This window comes from Anolis carolinensis, chromosome 1 (assembly GCF_035594765.1).
Source record: "Anolis carolinensis isolate JA03-04 chromosome 1, rAnoCar3.1.pri, whole genome shotgun sequence".
Classification (NCBI taxonomy): Eukaryota; Metazoa; Chordata; class Lepidosauria; order Squamata; family Dactyloidae; genus Anolis; species Anolis carolinensis.
In genome coordinates, this window is record NC_085841.1 from 20,145,949 (window position 1) to 20,163,522 (window position 17,574).

The 17,574-nt window shown below is 40.6% G+C and overlaps 1 protein-coding gene across 1 annotated transcript in view; it reads right to left on the reverse strand.

The window, feature by feature from the left end:
- Positions 1 to 5,473: 5,473 nt before the first annotated feature.
- Positions 5,474 to 17,574, reverse strand: part of mal (mal, T cell differentiation protein) — a 45,758-nt gene continuing 33,657 nt past the window's right edge. The window contains exons 2-4 of the mRNA XM_062970643.1: positions 11,018 to 11,185; positions 8,564 to 8,686; positions 5,474 to 5,863 (exon numbers count right to left, since the gene is read on the reverse strand). Coding sequence (XP_062826713.1) covers positions 5,789 to 5,863; positions 8,564 to 8,686; positions 11,018 to 11,185 — 366 coding nt within the window. The 3' untranslated portion in view covers positions 5,474 to 5,788. The remainder of the gene's footprint in view (positions 5,864 to 8,563; positions 8,687 to 11,017; positions 11,186 to 17,574) is intronic.

Consider the following 17,574-nt stretch of genomic DNA (forward strand, 5'->3'; position numbering starts at 1 on the left):
ACATGAAGAAGACTGGTTTAAATCCAACTGTGATTGATTGAATTAGAATTTTCTTAAGATGGGAATCAAGGCAGCTAGTTCCTTGAAGCATCTTAGCAGTAGTATAATGATGATAAGAAGACTGCAAGAAAGAAAATCTGAAGACAGGCAAATGTGCCACATAATCTTTTTTCAAACACATAGAATAATATGTTTCTTCAAACTAATGTAGTCAAATTTAGAGCTAGGATTGCAGTTAAAGAGGATCCCTGCCTAGTGAGCCTTATGCTAAAAAAAACAGATCGGCCAGGACAGAGAAACAAATTCACCAAGTTGAAGACAAGCCACAGAGGTTTATTTGATCTGGCCAAAACAGATGCATGTACAGCAATTTTGCTTCAAAATGTCCAAGCATGAACATATAGAGAAATATATGATTGGCCTGAAAAGAAGCTGGTTAGGATTAGTTGGCAGCAATCTCTCATCTTTAAGTGAACCATATAGCTAGACCAGGCATGGGCAAACTTTGGTCCTCCAGGAGCTTAAGTGACTGAGAGGGAAAAGGAAGGGGCCTGAGGCTGATAGGAATGATAGGAGTTGAAGTCCAAAACACACAGAGGACCAAAGTTTGCCCATGCCTGAGCTAGACAAACAGATTTGGGTTCATCTGGACTGTCCGCAGATCACCTCATATATATGTGGACAATGGGTCTAGTTAGTTGCCTTGGCTTGAAAAAAAGCCCTAGAGAGGTTTGTTTAGCCTTCCTGTTTTCAGGAGATTATTTTACAGTCATATAGAGTTGGCTGTCTTTATAAAAAAGGTAAAGGTAAAGGTTTCCCCTGACGTTAAGTCCAGTCATGCTACATTTTATAAAATAGTTTACACATTTCAGATACAGTATAAAAAATAAAAGTTATATAGATAGTCATGAAGAATTTGTTGTTCAGTTGCTTCCTACTCTTCATGACCATATAGACTAGCCCACGCCAGAGCTCCCTGTTGGCCATCGCCACCCCCAGTTCCTTTAAGGTCAAGCCAGTCACTTCACGGATACCATCCATCCATCTTGACCTTGGTCGACCTCTCTTCCTTTTTCCTTCCAATTTCCCCAGCATCATTCTCTTCTCCAAGCTTTCCTGTCTTCTCATTATGTAACCAAAGAACTTCATCTTTGCCTTTCTTATCCTTCCCTCCAGTGAGCAGTCGGGCATTATTTCCTGGAGGATGGACTGGTTGGATCTTCTCGTGGACCAAGGCACTCTCAGAATTTTCCTCCAACACACCGTTCAAAAGTGTCTCTCTTTCTTAGCTCAGCCTTCTTTATGGTCCTATAAATCTCAAGCCCGGGGGGGGGGGGGGGGTACTGTGGTTCGAAAACATTAAAGTTTGCTAAGGTTTAGCACAAGCACTCCTTTGGAATGCCAGAACTCAGCTCTGATATGTATTTTGTGATTCAGTTGGGACAGAGCACCTCTGAGAATGAGCAGAGTGTACCACTAGGTGACAGCCATTATTTAAAAGTCAGGGATCTGTGATTTAAATCCAGACTGGCAGGCAAGTTGGAGCAGAGTGGCTCTGTGTGAAGCAGAGCACCAGAAGCCCAATTAGATGAATGAGCAATATAGTCCCCATGGTTAAACTCCAAATCTTTTTTTAAGTGGAATGAAAATTATTACTGCCCGAAGGAGGTATGGGCATAAGGTATTAGACATGGGCAAAGTTAGGCCCTCCAGGTGTTTTGGACTTCAACTCCCACCATTCCTAACAGCCTCAGGCCCCTTCCTTTTCCTCCTGAGGCTGTTAGGAATGATAGGAATTGAAGTCCAAAGCACCTGGAGGGCCCAACTTTGCCCATGCCTGCCATACCAGCCTTGAAATGGTAAGTAAAGAAACTTTCCAACTTTAATTCCTTTATTTATTTCCTTCCTATTTGTAGCAAATGATGGTTTTAGTAGCTATTTTAGGATTAATTCAAGAGAACTGTATTTTTACTGGTTCAACCTGGCTCTGAAAGCACCCAGCCAGCCTTGGCCACACCTTTGCAGAGGAGCCATCCATCACATTTTAATAACCTGCCATTCTGCAGACTATGTACATGACAAGTACCAGGTCTGACTAAGAATTTTCTCCCCCAAGCAGTTTTGCTACATATTTCTCATTGTTTGACAGAAGTCGGGCTAAAGCACACACCGTTTATTGGGCTCTGCTCTTGGGGGGAAAGGAAGCAGCGCCAATGGCAAGGCCTTTTCCTCAGATCGAGATACCAGATTATCTTTTGTTCCACTTGTTCTGTAAGAATTTATTGCATGAATCTGTAACTAGGCAGCCATTTAATAAGTGAGAGAATGTATAGAAAGGGCCCATCCAATCTAGGTTCATTAAAAGTTCAGAAATTATTTGTCAATAGATATTAGAGGTGGAATTTATTCCTCATGGTTCACACATTCTGTACAGGATGGCTTAGTTTGGTATGGTATTGTAAAAGTAAAGGTAAAGGTTTCCACTTGGCATTAAGTCTAGTTGTGTCCAACTCTGGGGAGTGGTGCTCATCTCCATTTCTAAGCCAAAGAGCCGGTACCTATTAATCTATTCACATTTGCATGTTTTCAAACTGCTAGGTTGGCAGAAGCTGAGGCTAACAGTGGGAGCTCACCTCACTCACCAGATTTGAACCTTTCAGTCAGCAAGTTCAGCAGCTCAGCAGTTTAACCCGCTGTGCCATCGAGAGCTCCATGGTACTGTATTTGTTTTAATTTCATAGTCATCCCAAATCCTTGAGTCCTGCTTTTGAGGGAAATTTCAGATCTCAAATCCCATAAGCATATGAGATATTGCTCCCAAATTTAATCTTTGTTGCTAGATGAGAAATGCCATAAAAAGAAAAAATGAATGAGGAATGGCTTAGAGAGGTGGTATATTTGTCTTGGGATTTTATTGCACAAGGGAAGCAAACCAGCAGTGAAGCAACACCAGCTGCACCCCAATCTTGGTCTGCCCCTACCTAGCTCCTGCTTCTGATAGGCAAAATGCATCAACAGTTGTCAATCCCACAAGGTTCCCATCATATCTTGTGCAATGGGGCCATTCTGCTTCTCTGCCACCACGTTGGCACAGAAATAGCATCAGAGGTTGGATTGCCCTCCTCTCCCCCTGGCCTTCCAGAACTGTATTTTTTTAATTTACAGGAAAAAAATTATTAAGCACTGTGGGAACTACAAAATTCCTTTTAAACATAATTTCCAAAGATTAGAGAGAAGCAGAAGTTGGGAAAGCATGGATACAAGGAGGAGTACGAGCGTGGGACTCATTGATCAACAAATCAATGTACTTAGAATCATAGGATCATAGCGTTGGAAGAGACCTTGTAGGTCATCCAGTCCAACCCCCTGCCAAGAAGCAGGAAAATTGCATTCAAAGCACCCCCGACAGATGGCCATCCAGCCTCTGTTTCAAAGCTTCCACAGAAGGAGCCGCCACCACACTCCAAGGCAGAGAGTTCCACTGCTGAACAGCTCCCACAGTGAGGAAGTTCTTCCTAATGTTCAGGTGGAATCTCCTTTCCTGTAGTTTGAAGCTGTTGTTTTGCGTCCTAGTCTCCAAGGCAGGAGAAAACAGCTTGCTCCCTCCTCCCTATGACTTCCCCTCACATAGTTATATATAGCCATCATGTCTCCTCTCAGCCTTCTCTTCTGCAGGCTAAATATGCCTGGCTCTTTAAGCCATTCCTCGTAGGGCTTGTTCACCAGACCCTTGTCACCCAAATGTCATCATTTTAGTCTCATCCACTTGCGTCAATGGAGAGAGGAGATCAGGCTGATATGTATCCTATCCACTATCACTGAAATGGATTCATTGCAATATGTCCTCATGCTCTCTCTTACACCATTCCCTCTAAAATAATTTTATCTGGGCTCTGAAATCCAAAATAGTAACATACATGTGCAAGCTTCCTAAGATCTACAGAGATACTCACAGGACACCACAACAAGCAAGAGTCCAAAAGTGGCAGGCTAAAATCCGGAACCTCAATCCATGGCTGCTACCAGATGAGAAACTCCCCCCTGGGCACACGGAAGACTGGGCAACATGGAAGGCACTGAACAGACTGGCACCATGAGATTCAGAGCCAATCTTCAGGAAGGGGGCTTCAACATGGAGTCCACAACATGTGAGTGTGGAAAACAGCAAATCACAACCACTTACTACAATGTGGTCTGAGCCCTGCCACATGCACAAAGGAGGACCTTCTCACAGCGATACCAGAGACATTCCAAGTGGCCAGCTTCTGGTCAAAGGACATTTAGTGTAATGCCAAGTTTTTAACTTTGTGTTTTTTCTATACATTATAACTGTATCAAATCGCTTCTGACATGATAAATAAATAACATAGCTAAGTGAAATTGATATTATTGATATTTATTTGGCATTTTGTGCATATGACTTGGTGTCTGTCCTTTTTCTTCTCTGCCTTATTAATTTTCTCATCTTTTTGATATATGAATATATCTTTGAAAAGGGAATTACACAACCAATCCTCTCCCATCTGCCTGCCTGTCTTATTACTAAGCTATTGCTGATGTTTTTCGAATATTTCAAAGAAACACCAGTTCTATGTTTTCTGAGATTTAAGCAAGAAAATCCAAAATATGTTTGCCAATATTGTGGCAAAACATCAGGAGAGAATGCTTCTGGAACATGTCTATACTGCCCGGAAAACACACAACAGCTCTGTTTGCCAATATTCTACTCTGGCTACTTAGGCCCCACCCACACTGACCACTTCATGCAGTTTCAAACTGATATTGAAGGAAGTGGTTTCACTGTGTGGGGTTTTTTTTTTTCCGTATCAGGAGTGACTTGAGAAACTGCAAGTCGCTTCTTGTGTGAGAGAATTGGCTGTCTGCAATGACATTGCCCAGGGGACACCCAGATGTTTGATATTTACCATCCTTGTGGGACGCTTCTCTCATGTCTCCACATGGGGAGCTAGAGCTGACAGAGGGAGCTCACTCATTCTCCCTGGATTCAAAACGCCAACCTGTCAGTCAGCAATCCTGCCTGCACAAGGCTTTAACCCACTGCGCCACTGGAGGCTCCTACTTTGTGCATAATTACATAGGAAATCCTTGAACCAGTTTCAGGCCTAGATGTTGATTACACAAAGCACAGAGCACTGATGCTCATTAAGTGCTTATTTCACACACTTTGGGGGTAGTTTATTGTCTGGCTACTGCTGTTTGATGCTAGCTGTAAGCTGCATTAAATGGTCAGTGTACATAAGGGCCCTGGTTACGTTTGTGTAATAAAAAAAGTATATCTCCTGGCCCAACCTCCCAAGCCCACCTTAACAGCCAGAGATCCTTGTCAAGCTTTTCAACAATCCAGTTGTGTTTCCTCTACCTGTTATAATATGGAAGTTGTCTCCCTCTCCTCATGTAGGAAATAGTCAAAAGAGGAAAATGTACAAATAATAAAAGCCAAAGGGGTCCAACCAACATTTACTTGTAGTATTTTATTTGTACAAACCTGACTTCTACATTCGTAAAAGCATTTAAACACAAATATATTTAAGAGAGTTTCCGGTTTTTCTACATTCTGAAAGCTATCTGATGAAGACTCAGAAAATGGTAAGGAGGGAGGGAATTAAGGTAAAAATACATACTCAAGGATTTTCCTGATAAAATACAGTAAAGTATACACAACTGCATATACAAAATCTCCAAAGAAAGACAGTTCTTAAGACACAGGCAGACATGAACGGGCTAAATCAGACTGCAAAATCCATTTTCAAAAGGACGTTCCAGAGTTTTAAGATGCTTTCCATCTCACTAGCGAGAACACCATATGGATAAAGTACGTCAGTGTGACTGCATAGGCAAAAACCTAGGAGAGAAAAAAAGAGAGAATTTACCATGTGGATTTAGCAAACCTAGTTCAGGGGTGTTTGTTTTGCCACTTGTTCCCTCATGTGATCTATTTCCTGGTGGATCCCATGGCAAATTGGATAGGTAACCCAATCTGGGGTTTAAATCAAGCTTTAAAAGAGCTAGCCTATTTTCTGGACACTGTTCAACACCTTAAATCCTTCCCTTAATGCTTGGACTAATCCAAAGCAGATTCACAACTCCAGTGACAAGTTAGCAACAGTTAACGTTGATTTTGACCTTGCACACTATTAATCAAACCAGAATAAATCAAACCTAGAGTTAATACAGTTTGATATCTGCACCAGCTAGTGAAGACACCATTTTTATATCTAGCAGCAAGCAAGCATAGTGTCATTTCTAATCCAATTCCTTGTACAAGGAATTGTGTCTGCCATTACATTGGCGAGGGGACTCAGTAGCCATATATATGATTACTAGCTGTACCTAGCCACACGTTGCTGAGGAGAAGTCTGGTGGTATGGGAAATAAAGTATTGAGGAATTGGTGGTAGTTAAGGTAAAGGGTCCCCTGGGCTGAGTAGGTTGCTAGGGGACCAAGTGAGCAGAGCTTAGCCTTCTAACTGGCAGCAATTGGATAAAACAATTATTCCTCTCCCTCTAATTAGGACTTTATTTTTCTTTTCTTTTTGTTGTATCAACCTAGAGGCATGGATGAGGGGTTGTGCTGTCAATTTTCGAGGTTGTGGAGTGTTTACTTTTGTTGTTTTGTCCGCTGCCGTGATGCCATCACTCTTTTATATATATAGATATATGGGTCTGGATTGCAGTTCCCGGTATCCCAAGGAAAAGGACTAGGCAAGTGCTGGCCAATATAGTGTAGCGTGAGAGATTCCAGGCATTATGGTAAAAAGAAGTGTATTATTCTAGTTGCAGATTGGACCAGGATCAAGCAACTTCCTAATAAGTAAATACTAGGGACTTTCATTACCTCGTGCCCAGGGACAGGAATGCAAATATTGCAATTCTACATTAAGTGTATAGCATGCAAGGAATCCTTGGTTTTGTTCACTTTCCCCAACAATGAGGGCAGGGAAGGGGCTAGTTGAATTGGGATCATTGCATCCATGATAGGGGGGATTTAACTCTGACCTCCCTGTGTGTGTTTTTTTTTTCCCTAACTTGACCCCAATTTTAGATCAAACAAGCCGAGAACAGTTTTCTTCCCTTTTTTTTTCTAGATCCAACAAAGACGGGGATTTAGAGGAGACAATTGGGATTATGGAGTTGAAACCTCGCCTCTGTTTGCATGGAGGTCCTGAATGAGCCAAATCCACAACATACTTATTAAAAAGTAAGACAGAAAATCAAAACTATATTTAAATTTCATCGAGTTTACTAATCGGTAAATTTCATAAATATGAATACAGTAGAGTCTCACTTATCCAACACTCGCTTATCCAACGTTCTGGATTATCCAACGCATTTTTGTAGTCAATGTTTTCAATACATCGTGATATTTGGGTGCTAAATTCGTAAATACAGTAATTACTACATAGCATTACTGTGTATTGAACTACTTTTTCTGTCAAATTTGTTATATAACATGATGTTTTGGTGCTTAATTTGTAAAATCATAACCTAATTTGATGTTTAATAGGTTTTTCCTTAATCTCTCCTTATTATCCAACATATTCGCTTATCCAACATTCTGCCGGCCCGTTTACGTTGGATAAGCGAGACTCTACTGTACAAAGATAAGAATGTTTCTGATTCAAAAACTATCCATGTGTTGGGTTAATTGTTTTCTTTTAACTTTTGTGAATAAGATTGTTCTTCAACTTTGTTTTAAATCGCTACAAGCTGCTTTGGGTCCTGTGCTAGGAGAATGGCAGGATATTAAGACAAATTAAATTAAATTAAATTAAATTAAATGCATATTTGTGGTGCAGCAGGTTAAACTACTGAGCTGCTGAACTTGCTAACTGCAGGCTTGGTAGTTCGAATCTGAGGATTGGGGTGAGCTCCCAGCTTCTGCCAAAGGAACAGTTTGAAAACATGCAAATGAATGTAAATCAATAGGTACTGCTCCGGCAGGAAGGTAAGGGTGCTTCATGCAGTCATGCTGGCCACATGACTTTGGAGGTGTCTACGGACAATGCCGGTTCTTCAGCTTAGAAATGGAGATGAACACCACCCCCCAGAATCAGACATGACTAGACAATGTCAGGAGAAAAGCTTTATCTTTATCATATCTAAATTTGAGTTTTGCAGATTGGATTATTTGAAGATTATTGAGGACTCCTATTCTCTGGGAATCTCCAGTGTGACTTTATAGTCAACTTCCAGTGGAATAAGACCAAAAGGTTGTGTTGGAGGATCTAGAGATTCCTAGAGAAGTGTCTTTCAAGTTAAAACAATACCATTTTTTAAAAATTGCATGTTTATTTCTGCTTTCAGAGGTGTCCTGCTTCCTTTAACCCAAAGAATGTGGAGGACTATCTGTATATTGATCTTGCTGTTGCAATGTTTTATAAAAGCATGCTCCTCAACATCATCATCATCATCATCATCATCATCATCTGCCACCACCATTTGATTAATCAGGGCACCTTTGTGCCCATTTTTAAAAATGAAATCAATCAGCGTCACCGATTCATTGGCAAGATGCTAACTGAAAAGACAATTTTCTTACTCACCACTGCTGCAATGTCTATCTGGTAGTTTTTGAATACCCCAGTTTTCATATAGTAGGTGGTATAGGCTTGCAAAACTGACGCACTCAAGTAGAAGATAGTAGCAATTACTTGGTAGAAAGCATCCTGGAAAAAAGACCAGAGATTGTAAGAATCCAACCAACATTCAGATAAGGCCCGGGCTGTGGCGCAGGCGGGAGAGCAAGCCAGCTGCAATTAACTGCAATGAATCACTCTGACCAGGAGGTCATGAGTTCGAGGCCCACTCGGAGCCTATGTTTGTTTGTCTTTGTTCTATGTTAAAAGGCATTGAATGTTTGTCTATATGTGTAATGTGATCCGCCCTGAGTCCTCTTCGGGGTGAGAAGGGCGGAATATAAATGCTGTAAATAAATAATAAATAAATAAGGGCTGCCATTGCCACCTTCCGTCTTTGGGCTGCAAGAAATGCCTGATCCCAGTGGGAAGCTAGTTTTGCATTCATGTTCATCAGTAGCAATTTCATCTACTATGTTGTTCAGGAAATGTCTTCAAATGATGTGCATGGTTTTCTGAGGGAAGTCCCAAAATAATATAATAATAATAACTTTATTCTTATATCCCGCCCCATCTCCCCAAAGGGACTCGGGGTGGCTTGCATGGGGATCAAGCCCAGTGGAACAAAAATTAAAATACAACATCATAAAATACATTTAATTACAAGGCATAACCATACAAAAATATGTAAACCAACATTAAAAACATAACCTCAACAACAGCTGATACCAGTAGCCGAGCCCAGTAGATATGGTCAGAGCTAAAAGAAAGCAAGGATTGTTATTGCTTTGGTAGAGGCCACTGGGCGCCTTGTCCTACCTTAGGCAATAATAGGCAACTGGCTCAGGCTGGATCTATACAGTAATATAATCCAGTTTCTGAATTCAGATTCGAATAATTCTGGAGGACATATAGATTCCTGGAGAAGTGTTTTCTCAAATAGCCATTATTCATGGTTTTTCACATATCTGGTAGTTATTTGTCCCTCATCCCAGAAATGTGGAGGGCAGACTGTACCAATACATAATAGCACTGGGGTCACCTTTCAAATGCTATACAAGTAAGAGGAGCCAAACTTTTTTTAAAAGCTCTGGTTCTAATCTGGTCTTAAAAATTATTGCATTTTGCATTCATATAAAATGAGATGTTTGCATGTGTGCCAAATATAATAGATGATTCGTTGTATTGCCTGCCCATCTTCCGAAGGTCCTTAGCCAGGCATGGTCAGTGGTCATGCTGGTTGGTGATTCTAGGAGTCGTCATCCAAAAGCATTGGTTTTCCAAGCTCCACACCTGATACACAGATAGTCTCCAAGTTACAAACAAGATAGCTTCTGTAGGTTTGCTCTTAAGTTGAACGTGAGTGTAAATCAGAACAGGCACAGCCATATATATGTGTGTATATACACTTGCTTGGGTACCCGGCAGTGCCCACATTATTTGAAAAGGGCCTTGTTTGTTTTTGGATGTTAGGTAATATCAGTTTGGTCATATGTTATACTATTTCTTAGGAAAAAAACTCAGTGTTTCCTATTGTTTTTTAATGAATGTTCCCATTAGAAAATGCATAAGGATGTGGGTAAACTACAATTCCCAAAAAATCTTGGGTCAGCCCTCTCAAAACTTCTGCAGTATTCACAGTTGGCCATGTTGGGTCTGTGTGCCAAATTTGGTCCAGATTCATCACTTGGTAGGTTCAGTGTTTACTGAGTACAGGTGAACTATAACTTTCTGATGCCAAGGTCAATCACCTTAACTTGGTAGCATTGGGTGTGTGTGCCCAGTTTGATCCAGATCCATCATTGGAGGGGTTCAGAAGGCTTACGGAATACACGTGAACTATAACTCCCAGAGATAAAGGTCAATCACCTCCAAAGTCCACCAGTGACTCGGTGGCTCCACAGCCCTGGGAACCAAGGCCTGTTTGTGGAGGCCGGAAGCTGTATAAGTGGACACCCATGCAACATACACACATACACATTTTCACTTTTTTTGTGTGTGTATATATATAGAGAGAGAGAGATGATAGATAAATAGATAAAAAAGGGGGGGTTGGATAGCCCCTGTAATGTTTGTTTTGCTGTCTGAGCCCCTGTTCAGAATATCTCACCTCACTTTCCATTCCTGTGAGAATTGGATTTAAAAAAAATCAAACAATGATTGGTGAGAAAGCTTCAGTGCAGACTCCTTTCCCCCATGATAACTCTTCCAGGAGTGATTTTCTGTTCCAAGGGGGAGATTTCTTTCACTTCCTGTTGTCTCACCCCCACTCTTAACGAGGAGTCATTTGTAAGTTGGATGTTTGTAACTTGAAGACTTAGTGTATGGAACTGGATTTGTGAGATCATGTGTTGTAAACCTTTCACTCAGTTTTTAAATTCCTTTCAACATGAACTTAAATTCCTTCTAACATGAACTTACCACAGCAACCCAGGCAGATTTCCCTCCGTGAGCTCCACACATATATAGGAACAAAAGCAATGTTGAAATTACGAAGCAAAACACTGAGACGAACATCACCCAGCCTTGACTCATGTTATCATGAACTCTAGTAGATGCCACCAGGATCCAGACCAGGCCGCCGAAAACCTGTAAGAAAGTGGGAAAGCCATATGTAATTTGGAAGGAAACATACAGACTACTGGCAAAACTCCTTCTTGCACTATTTCCATTGTTGTTTACTTCTTTAACATATACATAGACTACTTTTCAGTACCAGAATATTTATAACAATTATAAAAAATAAAGAAATGGAAATATATATAAAGCTAAGTAGCATGTAACGGCGCTCCATGCAGTCATGCCGGCCACATGACCTTGGAGGTGTCTACAGACAAAGCCGGCTCTTCGGCTTAGAAATGGAGATGAGCACCAACCCCCAGAGTCAGACATGACTGGACTTAACGTCAGGCGAAACCTTTACCTTTTTACTAAGTAGCATGTCATATGTACAATACAAAAAAACCCCATAATGTAGCTAAAACTAACAGTACATATACAGCAGGAGCATGCCTATCTAACAGAAATGCTTTGATTGTGCATTCTTGCACGGCAGAATGGGGTTGGACTGGATGACTTATTTTATGTATTTACAATATTTATATTCCACCCTTCTCCCCCCAAACGGGACTCAGAGCAGATCACAGAACACATATACAGCAAACATTCAGGGATTATTATAACAATGACAAGACAGACAACAGACAGACATCTTTGGAGACTGTGCTTGATTCCGGTCACCGGGGTGTGCTGTTGCTCCATCTCCCTGCCGAAGAGCTTTCTTTATTCATAAACTTTCTCCTTTTTCTGATTGAAATGTTGAGCCTAAATACCTCCCCGCTTTGATGCAGTTCCTATTTATCTACTCACATTTGTTTTCAAACTGCTAGGTAGGTAGAAGCTGAGCTAAAGGTCAAGAACTCACCCTGATCCAGGCTTCGAACTCTCGGCCTTCTGCTGGCAAGATTTATTGCAGCTTGGTGATTAACCTGCTTTGCTAAAACCTGGCCCTTAAGTCTCTTCTGTGATTCTGTGATTCTGCCGTCTCCTTACCTGGCTACTTGTAATCCAAAATTGTTGTCCAAAGTGTTACTTTGGAAGCCTAAAACAGCTATTTTTTTCCAAGTACTAATGCCTTCGGATATTCAGATCTCAAGTCGCTTAGTTCTTTGGAAGTTCAAATACAGTTCAGTATATGCGCTGTTAGTTTTTGCTGCATTATGTTATTTTTCATATTGTATGTATGGCAACTCGGTAAGCAGCCCCGATTCCTTTGAAACGAGTGGGAGGCAATTTCACCTGTCTGCCCCCATTAAATTGCTGGCAGTGGGATCCACACTCTGTGATGCTGGAGCTTTCAGGTCATCTTCAAGGGCAGCCGGTATGTGCTACACATTGCAGTAGTCCAACTGGGAAATTACAAGGGCATGAACCACGAGCAGAATGTAAATACCATATTAAAACTTTTCTTTCTCCCAGGCATTTTATAATAACAAGAGTCTTAAGTTTGTATTTTGTGTAATAGTTTCATCTGGCTTCAGATTTTCAGAGTTTTTTCCCCACCAGCATTTCTTTTCTAAGCTGGCTCAGAAATCTTCCATTGCTGGCAAAAATGTTTTCCAAAACGGTAGCATATTGAGGCCAAGAAACACATTCTGCCATTGAGGGGAATATGTGTTCATGTAAATAGATGAGAAGAACATTCTAGTTCAAACTAAATTAGGGTGGTCCTGATTCCAAGCTTCAGCTCATACAGCATTTGGTTTGAATTCAAATTGATTTGTATGTATTTGATTTGCATTGATTTATTCAAAAATTCATTTCTCATCTCTCAGCCTTGCAAACTGTCTGCATCACTTAGATCAAGTGAAGGAATGAAAATACAACAATCCAAAAACATATAACACTAACCCTCAGACCGCTGCAACTTCACAACAATGTCAATAGACATTTCCTTCCGATAGTTAATACCACCAAAAATACAGCCGATGGAAGTATTATGTTTATGGCAAGGAAGCCAAGAATCCCAACCCAAAAAAACCCTTCCCCTGCTGGTTTGAATTAATCACAGGTTGTAAAGTGCTACAAATTGTAGCTAATCTTAATTATGTTTTTTTAAACTAACTACAAATCACTGGAGTACACGCGATAGAGCTATGGCAGTTAAAGTGGTGTGGAACTGCTATAATTCTGCAGTGTGGATAGTCTCCCAATCATCGCCCTGTGAAGTTTCTCCTTCTGTTTTTCATAGGTACCAGGAAAGTTGCCCGATAGATTAATAAATTCTTTCCTTGCTTCTCCCCTCCTCACCAAACAGAGAATTCATTTCCCAAAAAGCCTTCAGACATTCATTAATTCAGGACTCCTTTGCATAGTTCAGAACATAGAGTCTGAGGGAATGATGATCACATACCAATTTAGTAGCCATCCATTTAGTAGTCATTGTGTTAAACCCTGGACCTTGTAGTCTAGAGGACATTAGAACATCCTGCACAGGTCTAATATGAAACAAACATTTCACCAGCAAATAAAAAACATGTTTGACAGTAACAGACAGTAGTGGACTTTTAATAATGTGCTGCTTTCTTGGTTTTTATCTTCTGTCTTTTAATGCCTTCAGTTCTTCAGGTTGTTTAATCATATCTTTAAATTTTTAATTGTACATGTTTTATTAATATCTCTGTGTGCAATTTAATCTAGATTTTCTCACTTCTTTGAAGCCACCTTGAGTCTCTTGAGAGCTGGAAGCACATAATGTATAGTATCACCTTCTATCTGCAGGGCAGGCACCTGCAATTTCACCCACCACATCCAAAAAGATATCCAGTCTTTAGACATTTTAGGTCCCCCAGTATGATTTTGTGATGTGCTTCTGCCAGAAATTGACCATAGAATTGCACTGACAGACCTAGAAATGCTAGAGATTTTTTTCTATGTTTTCCAATGTGGTTTTATGATATATTTTTATTACAAGTTGACCAAAGAGAGGACATAGAACTGCTAGAGGCATGATCTCTAATGCAATCAAGGATTGCCATTCTACATTGACCACATCAAGTGGTGACTTCCACATCAATGATCCAGTGAATCCATATTCAGAGTATTAATCTTCACCTATCTGAGATACTGAACTCTATCCCCAAAATAAGTTCTATATCTTGGATAAAGGTCAAGGTAAAGGTTTTCCCCTGACGTTAAGTCCAGTCATGTTCGACTCTAGGAGTTGGTGCTCATTTCCATTTCTAAGCCGAAGAGCCAGCGTCATGTCCAAGGTCATGTGGCCAGCATGACTGCATAGAGCACCATTACCTTCCCGCTGGAGTGGTACCTATTGATCTACTCATATTTTGCATATTTTTGAACTGTTAGGTTGGCAGAAGCAGGGGCTAACAGCAGGAGCTCACCCTACTTACCGGATTCAAACCACTGACCTTTCAGTCAGCAAGTTCAGCAGCTCAGCAGTTAAACCCACTGCACCACTGAGGGCTCCTGTATCTTGGATAGCTCATGTCAAATTTGTGCACTCAACTAACATGGGCAGCATTAGTCACCACTGTCTTCATCCATTGATACACCCCTTCTTCTCTCACTATATTTTTGCTGATGACATACAAATTTTATCTTAAACTTGACCATTCCTATAGGTAAGCTCTTTAATGGCACCAGTATGCTGAAGTGTAGTGATTAACATAGTTGAAGTTGGGATAAATCTAGATTCTAGTCTTCAGTGAGCCTAGAAACTCACTTGGACCAGTCACACAAGCTCAGCCTAAGATATAACCATATGCATGGGGCCAGCACCTGCACTTTCAGTAATACACATCCAAGAAAATATGTCCACTCCAGAAATTATGTAGGTCCTCCAGGCAATACACTTGTATCCTTCTGGTAGAAGTTACCATAGAGTTACCCTGGAGGATCTAGCAAATTCCTAGAAAGGTGTTATATAGGAATTACTAGAATATTTGCTAGGTCCCTGGAGAACCTCCAGGCTGACTTTAAGGTAACTTCCAATTGAAGTCATTCGGTTGCATAAGGTTTGCTATTATCCATATTTTTCTGTTTCCATGCTAAGTTCAGGGATGTATTCTCCACAGATATGGGGATTATACTGTATATGGGGATTATACTGTATTTCAATGGATTGTAGTAAGGCTAAAATGGAAAAGCTGAGACCCATGCATGACACACCATCTTGAGAACATTGCAAAAAAAGAGCAGATATAAATACTTCACTTGGGGATTCAGTTTTGGGGAAGGCTGTGTTAACAGATGATGTCTACTTGCATAAAATACACACTCTTGACTTAAGAGAAAGGTAAGGGCAAACCTCCTCTGAACAAATTCATTTAAGATAATCCTGTGGTAGGTTCATTTTAGGATCACCATAAGTCAGAAGTGACTTGAAGGAACACAATAACAAGAAAGACTTCACCAGAAATAGTTACATTTGTAGAAAAGGTGGATACATTTAATTAATTGTTAAAAAGCTTAAGGTTTTTTAGCAGTTAGTTTAGAATGAAAAAACGAATTGCTAGTCATATCTTAAATTTCCATTTAAATTTATATCATATGCATCTACTAAAAGCCTAAAAAGAAAGAACCTGAAAAATCCTATCCAAAAAGTAAGAAATAGTTTCGAAAGAAACAATCAGGGCCAGCTAACACCTCCCAACAAAGGATTCCCCAGATAAGAAGCAGTCAGACTTTGAAGCTGCAGGCCTATTCAGTGTTAATCAAGCTGCCAATTGCAACATTCACACTTGCTTCAAGCAGACAAGAGTTCTTTCTCCCACCCTGGGCTTTCCACAGATATATAAACCCCACTTGCCTAATTTCCAACAGACCTCACAACCTCTGAGGATGCCTGCCATAGATGTTGGTGAAATGCCAGGAGAGAATGCTTCTGGAATATACAGCTCGGAAAACTCACAGCAACCCAGTTTTGAAAACATTAAAAAGGGCTCAATTTTAACTAACAAGGAACTAGCAAGGCTTAACTTTGTTAGCTTTTTAGCACTTTCTAATTAATAACACAATTAATAACTAAATCCTGGAATTCAATTAGCACTAAAAATTTCTATGTAATTCAGTCACTTTAGTTTAAAAAATTAATCTAATTAAGTTGCCTTTTTACATTATACAATTTAAGAGATAACTTGATTGATCGCAACTTATTAGTTCGTAGTTCTCGCTCTCACTATGTTGTGTAACTAACAATAGCATTAAGGAGCCTAAAGAGGTTTTGTCAGGAATGAAATGTCCCATAGGTCAAATGCCAAGCCCCTTTGTAAAATGAACCTGGGAAGACTAGAAAATGTCACCCTTGTACACAATGTACAAAAGTCAAGATCAGATGCTCACACCCAAAAGTAGCTCCTCCTGCACACCTAGGCTGGTTCTTTATAGTTGACGACAAAGCACTGGTTCTACCACGAAAACAATGACGTTGATATGGGAACCCTAATAAAGAGCCACTGTGTTGTAGTTGCCTCATGATTATTTCAACACTCACATTTTCCTTCTGTAATGGAGGGACTTCATATCTGTTGCCGACTCCCTGCTATGGACAGATGTAGAAGGTCCAGGTCCTCCAATTAAAAGACATCCCTATAGCAAATAACCATATAAAAAACCACAAGGGCCATCCAACCTAATTTCATTCTGCCATGCAGGAACACACAATAAAAGCACTCCCCACAAAAGGCTATGCAGTTGCTATTTAAAAGTTTCCAGGGGAGGAAACCTCACCACACTCCTAGGCAGTGTTTTCCACTGTCAGGCAGTTATTGCAGCCAGGACATTTTCCTAATATTTAGGTGGAATCCATTGCTTCATGTCTTAGTCAGAGCTTTGAGAGTTTGCCCTTTGGACTACAGCACCCATAATCCTCATAAACAGCCAAAAGAGTAACTTTTCCAAGGTCTGAACAAGACCTCTGTTAGCAATCCTGAAAGGTTGTTGCTGCTCAAAGTAAATAATAGTGAACTAAGTAGGCAAATCCTCTAACCCTGGTGAAAACAGTTTCTTCTGCCCCTTAAAGTCGACTCTGTTTAACCTTGGCAGTGTGATTCGGCAGCTAAAAAAAGCCAAGGGGATTTGGGGCTGCATCAAAAGGTGTATACAGGAGTGTCTAGATTAGGGAAGTCATGGTACCTCTCTATTCAGCTCTGGTCGGCCCTCACCTGGAATACTGTGTCCAATTCCAGGCATCATAATTTAAGAGAGATATTGGCCCCTTCCACACAACTGTAAAATCAGCATTATCTGCTTTGAACTGGATTATAGGGCAGTGTGGACTCAGATAATCCAGTTCAAAGCAGATAAAGTGGATTATCCGCCTTGATATTCTGGATTATATGGCTGTGTGGAAGCTGGAACATGTCCAGAGAAGAGCAAATAACAATCTCATCAGACTGAGCTTGGGAAGCGTCCTAGGATGCTTCCTTGCCAGTCCAGCGACAGGTGGGCACGCTGCC